The 12,137-nt window shown below is 43.3% G+C and overlaps 1 protein-coding gene across 1 annotated transcript; it reads left to right on the plus strand.

Annotated features, from left to right (window-relative positions):
* Positions 1-87: 87 nt before the first annotated feature.
* On the plus strand, positions 88-10,575 carry LOC141074038 (uncharacterized). Its single transcript, XM_073561553.1, has 2 exons — positions 88-147; positions 9,750-10,575. The coding sequence occupies exons 1-2, from the start codon at positions 141-143 to the stop codon at positions 10,499-10,501; spliced, it is 759 nt and encodes a 252-aa protein (XP_073417654.1). The 5' UTR covers positions 88-140; the 3' UTR covers positions 10,502-10,575.
* The last annotated feature ends 1,562 nt before the right edge of the window (positions 10,576-12,137 follow it).

Raw genomic sequence — 12,137 nt, forward strand, 5'->3', positions numbered from 1 at the left:
GTGTGATGAGAACGGTGGAGATGGCAGGATTAGAGCTGATCATAGATGGGACTTCTCCATCTGTCGGTGACTTTTACAATATTTGTTTCAGGGTGAAGATCTGACCCATATTAATACTACAGAGACATATGTGAGGGGTGATGAATGGTGAGTAGTAACCACTGAATCCAGAGAAGTCACAGATTCCTCTCAGTCACTGGCTTTGGCTGCTTCATCGGTGGTGTAGTCCGGCCGTATTACCATGATCACCATTTTGCCTCTAGACCACAACATTCTCCTCCACCCAAAACTACTGTTCAAATGACTTTGGGCATTGAAAGCCCTTTTCTATAGAACTTACAACCAATTACATTGTTTTTGATCCTAAGGAATTCAGATTACTGCACAATCTCTCCTGAAATGGGGAGCAAAACTATCTCTAATCTTCTGCTCAGGATTCATAGTAGCTCCAATGAGCCACCATAAATGAATGCAACTCTGGTTTACTGTTGTGTAATCTGTATTTGTAGTTTTCAGTTAATGAGATTCTCATGCTCTGGGCGGGGCTTTATGTGGTGCTCTGATTACATTTTTTTTTATTATTTATATAGCACCATTGATTCCATGGTGCTGTACATGAGAGGGGGTTACATACAAATTGTAGATGTCACAGTAAACAAGCTAACAATCACAGATTGATAGAGGGGAGAGAGCACCCTGCCCTTTAGTGCTTACATGCTACAGGATGGTGGGTAAGGAGACAGTAGGTTGGTGGGTCGTAGCAGTTCCGGTGTTGGTTGAGGTGATATCCCCGGTAGTGGTGAGAGAGAAGGAGGTAGCGGGGTCATTGCAGGCTGTAGGCTTTCTTGAAGAGGTGGGTTTTCAGGTTCCGTCTGAAGGATCCAAATGTGGTTGATATTTGGACTTGTTGGGGCAAAGAATTCTAGAGAATTGGGGCAGTTCAGGAGAAGTCTTGGAGGCAGTTGGGTGAGGAGCGAATAATTGTGGAGGTGAGGAGGTCTTGGGAGGACCAGAGATTACGTGAGGGAAGGTATCGGGAGATTAGTTCAGAGGCATATGGGGGAGACAGGTTATAGATGGCCTTGTAGGTCAGTATTAGTAATTTGAACTGGATACGCTGAGGGAGTGGGAGCCAGTGAAGAGATTTGCAGAGGGGAGAAGTGGAGGAGTAGCGAGGAGAGAGATTAATTAGTCGGGCAGCAGAGTTAAGGATGGACTGGAGAGGTGCGAGGGTGTTAGCAGGGAGACCACAGAAAAGAATTCTGCCGTAGTCGAGGCGGGAGATGAGGTCATGCACAAGTATTTTAGTAGGTTGAGGAAAGGACGGGTTCTTGAAATATTTTTGAGCTGGAGGCAAGAGGAGGTAGAAAGAGCTTGGATGTGAGGTTTGAAGCACAGGGCAGAGTCAAAGGTTACTCCGAGGCAGCAGACTTCTGTTACTGGGGAAAGCGTGATGTCATTAATCGTGATAGGTCAGGTAAGGAAGATCTGTGAGATGGAGGAAAGAAGACTTCAGATTTGTCCACATTGAGCTTGAGGAAGCGAGAGGAGATGGAGGAGGATATGGCTGATAGACACTCCGGGATTCTGTACAGCAGAGAGGTGACATCTGGGCCAAAATGTTGTACCCAAAATGTACCCACTCAGAGAGGTAGATCTGAGTGTCATCGGCATAAAGGTGGTACTGGAATCTGTGGGACTTTGAGTTGCCCCAGGCCAAGTGTATAGATTAAGAAGAGTAGGGGTCCTAGAACAGAGGCTTGGGGGACTCCAACAGAGAGAGAGGGTGGGATGAGGAAGGTAGTGTGGGAGTGGGAGACGCTGAATGTGCGGTTGGAAAGGTATGAGGAGATCCAGGATAGGGCGATGTCTTTGATGCCAAAGGAGGAGAGGATATGTAGTAGGAGGCAGTGGTCAACTGTGTCGAATGCAGAAGACAGGTCTAGAAGCAGGAGTAGAGAGTATTGTCCATTTAATTTTGCTGTAATTAGGTTAGTAATTTTGGTCAGGGCTGTCTCAGTGGAGTGATGGGGGCATAAATAAAGATTGTAGATTGTCAAAGAGCAAGTTAGATGATAGATGGGAAGAAAGTTCAGCGTGGACGTGCTGCTCCTGGAGTTTGGAAGCAAATGGGAGCAGTGATATTGGACGATAGCTGGACATTGCGGTTGGGTCGAGGGTTGGCTTTTAAAGGATAGGCGTGATTGTGGCATGTTTGAAAGCAGAAGGGAAGGTACCAGACGTTAGTGATAGGTTGAAGAGGTGGGTTAGGGATGAGATAAGTGTGGTGTTGAAGTTGGGGAGGGGATGGGATGTGGTCGAGTGCACAGGTTGTGAGGTGCGATTTGGAGAAGAGACAATTAAGCTCCCCTTCAGCGATGTTGGAGAGGGAGGTTATGGGGTTTGGGCAGTGGTCTGGTATACAAAGGGGTTGTGTTGGTTGAATGATGAAGACTTGGCTTGTTTGGTAGATCTTATTTTTGAAGTGTGTGCCAAATTCCTCGGCAGAGATAAGGGAGGTTGGAGGGGACAGTGGTGTGACCTTTGACCGCACACGGCTATCACATGTGCAGGGGGGCTTATCTTAGTTATCCCACTGCTGTCAACAATGTGATGAAAGCAGCAAGCTTGTCTTGCCCCAACAATTTACCGCAGGGGTTTATTGTAGATATCCCACTGCTGCCACAATATGTCACGAACTGCCGAGATTTATGTATATCCCACTTTCCAGTTCCACTTTGGAGCTCGCAGGCGCCCCCCCTTACCTTCAGGTCAGTCAGAAAACTGCACCTAGGAAGTTGCCGGACGGGCTACTTGTTGTGCAATGGCTATTAGGTCCACTTGCAGTGAGGGAATTATAAATGCTTTGGCCGCAGCTACACAATCTGCCTATAAAACCCGCTCAGTCACTACCAGCTCTACCCACCTAGCCAAAACACACCGCTGCCACCAACTTCTGATTCTCTATATTAATATTTAAAATTAATACAGGGGTTCCGAAGCCAACCCAAATAGTAGCGTAATTAGCTTATAGGCACGTGAATTCGTCACAGAACAAGGAGACGGAACTAATAAATTTTATATTTACTCCAAAAAGTAGGCACTGTTTACAGAGATATAAAAAGATCTTACAATGGGAGACAATTAAAATATGTACATGCCTATAATATTGTGGCTATTGTTGGGCTTATAAAAAAAATTACATCCAGCAAAATGTCACCGGCGATGGCGGCGCCTGCACAGTAGCATCTATATCAACTATATATATATATATATATATATATCAGCACAATTTTGGAAACAAATTTTTTTTCCTTAGGAAGTTATAAGGGTTAAAAGCTAAACAGCGATTTCTCATTTTTACAACAAAATTTACAAAACCATTTTTTTTAGGGACCACCTCACCTTTGAAGTGAGTTTGGGGGGGGTCAGTATGACAGGAAATACCCAAAAGTGACACCATTGTAAAAACTGCACCCCTAAAGGTACTCAAAATCACATTCAAGAAGTTTCTTAACCCTTCAGGTGCTTCACAGGAATGATTGGAATGTGTAAGGAAAAAATAAACATTTACTTTTCTTTCACAAAAATTTTCATGTAGACCTAATTTTTTTTTTACTTTTGCAAGGGTAACAGGAGAAAATGGATGATACGTTTTGTTTTGAAATTTCTCCTGAGCATGCTGATACCCCATATTTGGGGGAAATCTACTGTGTGTGCGCACGGCAGAGCTCAGAAGGGAAAGCGCACCATTTGACTTTTTGAATGTAAAATTTGCTGGAATAATTAGCGGTTGCCATGTCGCGTTTGGAGAGTCTGAATTCAGCTTACTGCGAGGGATCAGCAAAGGTGCATGAGTGGTCACAGACGTTCGGTGGTCAAGGCTGGTGCGGCGGCAGCGCTCTGTGCTGGTGCGGCGGCAATGCTCTGTGCTGGGGCGGCAGTGCTCTGTGCTGCGAGGGGCCTCCGCCACCATTTTGTCAAAGCCGGAGTCCCCACAGCTCCATTGCTGCGATGCGCCGCAGCATTTGTAAGTATATTCCGACTCTAAAAAATTTTTGGGAAAAAGTGCGTCTTATAGTCCGAAAAATATGGTACATTTTTACCGCTAAAATGTTGTTTTAAGCCCAGATTTTACATTGGAAAATAGGTAGATAAGTATATGGTCAACATAGGTAAAACTATGGGTGTACATAGATGTGTTGTGAACTCTCTTAATCTTACTTTTGAGGCAGGGCTCCCTCTGGTGGATACTGCTGGTAGTGGAGCTGGTCAATTTGATGTTAATCCAACAGCTGCAGAGGATGATTGGAGAAGTGGGGGTAGAGACTGGGAGTACATAAGCGAGCAGACTTCTCTCAGTGGCTGCCGGGGATACTCCTGTCTGTGCATAGTGAGGATATCTGTCTCCTGCCTGATCCTGCATTTTCCAGCTAAGTGTCATTTGCTAAATCCTTTGCATCTGATTTTGCCTTGCTGTCAGGAGTCAGCTGGCTCCCCCTGGGGCTTCTGGCTCCTGCCATGTATTTTTGTATCTTGTGTTTGTTTGCTCAGTCACCTGCTGTATTAGCCTGTTGCTAGCCTCCATTTCACACCTGAGTGCTGATTTAGTGGGGGCGAGGTTGTGCTAACCTCAGTATTTTTGTGCTTCAGTCATGTTGGAATTTGTAGGGTTTTTGCGTGATTGCAGACAGTGCCTTTTCTGTCCTATCCTATCTAGTCAGTGTGGGCCCCATCATTTGATCAGTCTATTTTCTGACTGTGTCTCATCTTGTCTCCCCGACAATATATGTTTGGGGGCTGTCTATTCCTTTGGGGATCTGCTCTGGGGCAGTTTAGATTTCACCTTTCTGTCTTTAGGCTTAGTTAGTCCTCCGGCTGTGACGAGGCGTCTAGGGCATCGTAGGAACGCTCCACGGCTACTGCTAGTTGTGTTGTTAAGATCAGGGGTCTGCAATCCGCTGAGTGACCAACCTTTCTGGTGTTCTGGTGGCATAGCCTTTTGCGCTTTCCTCCTCGGTGACCCATTCATAACATAGATAAATTCGAGGAAGGGTGTCATTTCCAATTCCCAGAGGGGTGTCATTTCCAAAATGGGGTCACTTCAGGGGGGATTCTGCTGTTGTTGCCCTTTGGAGAGCCTCTAAGTGCCAGAACACCAGAATTTCCCCTGAAGTGATCCTTTTTGGAAATGACACCCCTCTGGGAATTCATCTATATAGTGACCATTTTCACTACATGGATGATTTCCAGAAACTCTTAGAAGAAGTTTCAGAGCAAAAATTGCAAAAATGTCATTGTAGTGCCCAATATATTGTGCCCAATTTGTGTCTCTGGAGACCTACCCCCGGAAAATGTTAAAAGGAACCTGTCACCCCTCTCAGGCATTTTTAAGTAAAAGAGCCACCTCCTGTATTTTGTCAAGCAGTGCATGGAAGTCCATAAATTAGTTCCATAAGAATTGATATATCAGCGGTCACTTGTTTGACCTTTTAGATGTGCAGCAGCTGACTACTAATCATACATGCCTGATCTCTCCTGCAATAGGTGAGTGGATTTCTTTTATATTTATTATTAACCCAGATAAGACCCTATTTGTGCTTTTTTGTTCCTATAGTGTACTATATTGAAAGCTGTCATGGAGGCATAAGGCTGGCAATGATGGGCATTGTGGGTAATAGCAAGTATCATGCCTCATTCGTCTCTTGGAACATACACAACATCTTCTCTGGGTGTTCTTTCTTGTTTCAGTTACTGAGATGAGTGCAATAAAATGTCGCTCAGTGAGTCTTCTGACATCAGATTCTAAAGGATTGGCAGGGACAACATTTTCAAAAACAAGGTTTTCAGTGATCTTTTCCTGGTAATCAAAACCATTTTTCCAGATGTCCCCAGATAAGTAGGGCATCCTGGTGGGTTTAGTTGGCTGTCTTTCCCCTCATAAATGTGAAATGCTGATGTGTATCCGGTTGAACTCTCGCACATTTTATAGAGCTTTATTCCGAACCTTGCCCTCTTAGAAGGAATAAATTGCTTGAGGTGCAGTCTTCCTTTGAATTTTACAAGGGACTCATCAATGGAAATGTTTTCTGTTGGGGTGTAGAGCTATAAGAACTTTTCTGTCAAGTATTCGATGATGGGTCTGATTTTGAATAGTCTGTCATGTTCTGGGACATCTCTGGGCAGGCATTGACTATTGACGTTAAAATGCCAAAATCTCATGAGCATTTCATAACGGGTCCTAGGAAGAATGGCAGAAAACATAGGGGTGGCTTGAACAGGGCGGTTGGACAAATAGGACTGAATGATCGTTTTTTAACAAGCCCCATAGCGAATGTAAGTCCTAAAAATGTTTTAATTTCTAGGATATTAGTTGGTACCATAAATTTGACCTAGCATAATAGGATCGTGGATTCTGGCTGATGAATTTGGACGCATATAAATTTGTAGGACAATATGCTCTTGCAAGCTATCTGTCATAAACAAATTAAAAAAATTAATTGGTCCAAAATTTTCCACCTCCACATTTATACCAGGAGTGGCATTAAAATTAGGGATGAATGGAGTAGCCGAATCCGAAGCCTCCCTTCTGAGAAATGCTACATCAAGAGGCAAAGCCCCTTGGACATTGGTGTGCGCCAATTCGCGAGCACTAGGGACAACGCTAGTACTGGGCATTGTTCCCTGAGTTGGTGACATTTCTCCAGAAGCGCTATTTGTCCTTCTTGTTGTACTGGTCCTTGTGTGTGAGGATGGACCAGAATCACTGCTCATTTCTGAGCTATCACTGTGGCTGCTAATAAAGCCCTCGCCATCCTCATCGCCATCTGACACTGCACTTTCTTCACTGTCAGAACATAAAAGTGCATAAGCCTCCTCTGCACTATAAAACTGACGGGCCATTTTATTCGTTTTTATTTTTTTTCCCGTAAGTAGAAAACTACGACGTGACTGATGTGACCTAATTATTGGGGAGACAATTGAGAAAAGCCTAATTCTTTAGCCTACCTGTTATGAACAGGTCACCGAGGAGGATGGCAGGAATAGGCTAGGCCACCAGAAAACCAGAAAGGTTGGTCACTTAGCGGATTGCAGATCCCTAGTCCTAACAACACAACTAACAGCAGCCGTGGAGCGTACCTATGATACCCTTGATGCCTTGGCACAGCCGGAGAGCTAGCAAAGCCTAAAGCAAGAAAGGTGAAATCTAAACTGCCCTGGAGTAGACCCCAAAGGAATAGATAGCCCCCAAACATATATCGTCGGTGAGACAAGATAAAACACAAACGCAGGCAGAAAATAGACTGAGCAAATAATGGGGCCCAAGCTGGCTAGATAGGATACGAAAGGAAAGACACTGTCTGCAATCACGCAAAAAACCCTGAAAAATCCAACATGTCTGATGTACAAAAAAACACTGAGGTCTCACGACCTCGCCCCCACTATATCAGCTTTCTGATATGAACTGGAAGCAAAGCAAAAGAGACTAATATAACAGGGGATTGAACAAACTGACACAAGCTGTAACATATGGAGCGGTGGTCTCTTACAGCCCCCAGCAGGGAGCAAGCTGAACCCTCACAACAAGCAGAAAGAGACAAAACCAGATCAGATGCAAAGGATTAGCACATGAACAACTTAGCTGAACATTGCAGGATCAGGGCAGGAGACATCAGACCTCAGAATGCACAGGAAAGCAATCATCACCCGGGATTGAAGGAAGTCTGCTGACTTAAATACTCTAATCAGTAACCCCAGATCTCCAATCGTCATCATCATCAGGTGGCAGACCTCTGTCAATCCGGCCAGCTCCACTACCTCCAGTAACCACCAGAGGGAGCCCTGACCCAGAAGTAAGAGAATTCACAATACCTACCCCTAACTTTAGAATAAACCCTAACTTTAGCCCAACAGTAACCCTAACTTTAACCCTAACTATCCTATAAAGAGAGCACGGCACTCAGGAATAGTTTGGTTGTTGGTGCTCAAGTCGGATATCCAACCCATCAATCAAAAATGACAAAAATCTTGGCACTCAATATGTGAAATATTCAGACACTTTTATTTTGTGCATCCAGACAGAAAGGTTTAAACGTTTTCAGTCTTACACACAGGGCAGCCAGACCACGGACCAGGGCTTCACCAGTGCAATTCAATTCTAGAGGTTGTATAACCACTGCTATCAGTGCTGTCTTCACTCCTTATTTTAGTGACCCTAGAGGTCCTTTTTCTGAAGCCCTACGCTGTACAGCTGCCTGTTCTAATTTTGGACGGCTCAGTCCACATACGCTTTCCAGACGCCAGCCATTTAACATTTCCACTGGCCATCCAGGCGCTCTACTTTGTCCTTCTTTTGGCTACCATTGGAAGGATTTATTTATTTCAGTAAACGAGATTTTTCTGATGAAGGTCCTATGCTGGACTGAAAACGTTTAAACCTTTCTGTCTGGATGCACAAAATAAAAGTGTCTGAATATTTCACATATTGAGTGCCAAGATTTTTGTCATTTTTAACCCTAACTATAGCACTAACCCTAACCTGCCTTAGTTGTTTTTTTACTTTATAGCACAATCGCTGACTGACACAGCTGGTGCCAGCAGCACTTGTAACACTGTTTCTCCTCTAATCTCTCACTGACAGGAGATCTGAGGAGAAACAGTGTTTTTATGATGCAGATTGCCCGGGAAAGTTCGCTGCTACAACAAACTTTCCTAGTGATTTGTCTCGTTGCCTGGTGTGATGCTGACATCATAAGGACCTGAACCAACCAGGTCTCAATGAGGTCGAGGGTCACATGATACGTTGTGCGCTGGAATCCCCTCGTTATAAGGTACATGGGGGCCTGATGAGCACAAAACCGCCGACCGTAGATAAAAGTCAGTGCTGCACAAAGCCCTGCTAGCGCCGACATTTATGTACTATTGGTGGTCACAAAGCGGTTAAGTTAAAGGCACCATAATTTCTGTCCAGGCCTAATTCATGAGTTTTATTTTTTTTAAAGTACTGTGGAAGCATGGTTGAAAAGCAATATCTGACTTTCATTTGCTTCAAGTTATTTCTGTGACCATTGTGGGTTTATCTGTCAGTAAACGAGGGGTTCCAACAATTTTGACCACGTGTGTAGGAGGAGTGAATATTTTGACTCCACAGCCTCTTTCTGGAAATTAACACGCAGTGGATGTTGGAGAGTGAAAATTACACATTTGCCATTTTCTTACCCAGCACATAGTGCCCAGATTGTGCTCCAGGAGACACACACCAAAAATTAAGTGGGTTCTTCTCACTATAATATTGCTGAATACAGGGATCCTAAATGTTGTTGGCGCACACTGCAAGACTCCGAAGTGAGAGCGGATTTTGCTGGATTGGTTTATAGAAACCTTGTTGCTTTTCAACAGCCTTTGGGCCACTAATAGTGTGGGAACCTCTGTTTTTCCACTGACAGATGATGGACCTGAGTGGGGACTTGTTTTTGTGAGATGAGAATTGGTATTATTTTCGCCTACATAACATTGATTGGTTTCTTTTTATTTGATATTTGGGAGGCAGAATGAACAAACAGTTGAACACCGCACACTACTGGTTCATCCAACAAGGTTTTCTATTAGACTGTGAACTGTCATTGTCTTGGTAAATAATTAAAGTTTTTACATAGCTTGCCATTTTTATGGACAGTTTAAGTAGAAATGTTCAAAAATATAAAACTCAAGGATATTTTATTAATAAGTAATAATTGTTTTTATCTTAGCAGATGACTGTACCAGGAGATCAGAGGGACAGCTGACATATTCAACTTTTAAATCGGATGATCTTGAGATCCTACAAGCTACAACTGAAGTGATTGCTATTACTCCAGATATATCATCATCCATTCACAGCAAAGATCTGTCATCTGATCCTATGAAACAGGTCCCATCTTCTGATTCATTACTGACTACTAAGGAAAATCAAAGTAAAAAAAGAGGCAATAAAAAACAAACTGCTCCTAAAGCAAAGAAGTCATTTTCCTGTTCAGAATGTGCGAAATGTTTTGCACATAAATCACTGCTTGTTACTCACCATAGAACTCACACAGGAGAGAAGCCTTTTTCCTGTTCAGAATGTGGGAAATGTTTTAACCAGAAAGGGAATCTTGATGATCACCAAAGAACCCACACAGGAGAGAAGCCTTTTTCATGTACAGAATGTGGGAAACGTTTTAACCGGAAATCAGATTTGGTTAATCACCATAGAACTCACACAGGGGAGAAGCCTTTTTCCTGCTCAGAATGTGGGAAATGTTTTAACCATAAAGGGAATCTTGTTAAACACCAAAGAATTCACACAGGCGAAAAGCCTTTTTCATGTTCAGAATGTGGGAAATGTTTTGCACGTAAATCACATTTTGTTAGCCACCAGAGAGCTCACACAGGAGAGAAGCCATATTCATGTTCAGAATGTGGGAAATGTTCTAAACGGAAAGCTCTTCTTGTTAGACATCGGAGCAGTCACACAGAGTAGAAGCCTTTTTCATTTTCTTAATGTGGGAAATATTTTACTTGGAAATCAACTGTTAATAAATATCAGAGACGTCACATAGGGGAGAAGCCTTTTTTATGTTCATAGCAGGGTGTTATGAATGAGTCACCGTAGGAGGCAAAAACAGAAATACTAGCTAAGTCCAGAAAACCAGAGAAGTTGGCAGCTATCGGATTGCAGACCCCTGAACCTATCAACAACAACTAGCAGTAGCTGTGGGGGGTTCCTACGGTGCCCTAGACCCCTCGATCACAGCCGGAGAACTAAATAACCTAAAGACAGAAAGGGAAATCTAAACTGCCCCAGAGCAGACCCCAAAGCAATAGGCAGCCCCCAACATATAATGACGGTGAAGCAAGATGAAAAAACACTCACACAGATAGAAAGATAGGCTGAGCAAATGATGGGGCCCAAGCTAACTAAATAGGACAGGATAGAAAAGCTGCTGTCTGCAATCCACCAAAACCCTATCAAAACAAGAGCCAACAGACTGATAGGGAAAAAAGCCCTGAAGACGCTAGGCTTCAAAAGACTATATCAGTACTCAGGTATTTTCTGAAGACAGAGCAAAAAGGAATTCAGCTCACCCCAGCAGGGAATGGCAGAATTCCAGAAAAACAAGGCAAAACAAAACCAAAACACAAATGCAAAAAGCAGAGCAGAAAACTTAACTTTTGAGGACCAGGAATCAGACTGGTCTCCTAGAATCCCTCTGAGAAATCACTAGCAAGGCAGAAGGACGTCGGCTGCCTTATATCCAGTCAGCAATTCCAGTCACCATCATCCTGCTCAGGTGCTTGGTAATCAGCCTCACTACCTTCCTTCACAGAAGAGGGAGTTCATCAGACCTCAATGGTGAAGAGGAAAATTAACTCACAACAGCAGGGCTGTTGAGTCGGTAAGCCAAACCTGCGACTCCGACTCCTCAATTTCCCTTACACCGACTCCAACTCCCACATATATTGCTTATATTTAAGTGAAAAATTTATTGTTGTACAATGTGAACAACAGACATTTAATCATTTCTATGATCCAATAATCAAGATATGTAGATAGAACATAATATCTATTTATTGGAATACAACTTTATAACACAAAAAACTAATAAATTGTAAATATGTAATACACTGTATACATGTATACGGTACAGACCAAAGTTTGGACACACCTCCTCATTCAAAGAGTTTTCTTTATTTTCATGACTATGAAAATTGTAGATTCATTCTGAAGGCATCAAAACAATGAATTAACACATGTGGAATTATATAATTAAAGTGTGAAACAACAGAAAATATGTCATATTCTAGATTCTTCAAAGTAGACACTTTTTGCTTTGATTATTGCTTTGCACACTCTTGGCATTCTCTTGATGAGCTTCAAGTGGTAGTCACCAGAAATGGTCTTCCAACAGTCTTGAAGGAGTTCCCAGAGATGCTTAGCACTTGTTGGCCCTTTGGCCTTCACTCTGTGGTCCAGCTCACCCCAAACCATCTCGATTGGGTTCAGGTCTGGTGACTGTGGAGGCCAGGTCATCTGGCGTAGCACCCCATCACTCTCCTTCTTGGTCAAATAGCCCTTACACAGCCTGGAGGTGCGTTTGAGGCCATTGTCCTGTTGA

This window comes from Dendrobates tinctorius, unplaced genomic scaffold (genome assembly GCF_039654945.1).
Source record: "Dendrobates tinctorius isolate UK_male_01 unplaced genomic scaffold, ASM3965494v1 ptg000322l, whole genome shotgun sequence".
Lineage (NCBI taxonomy): Eukaryota > Metazoa > Chordata > Amphibia > Anura > Dendrobatidae > Dendrobates > Dendrobates tinctorius.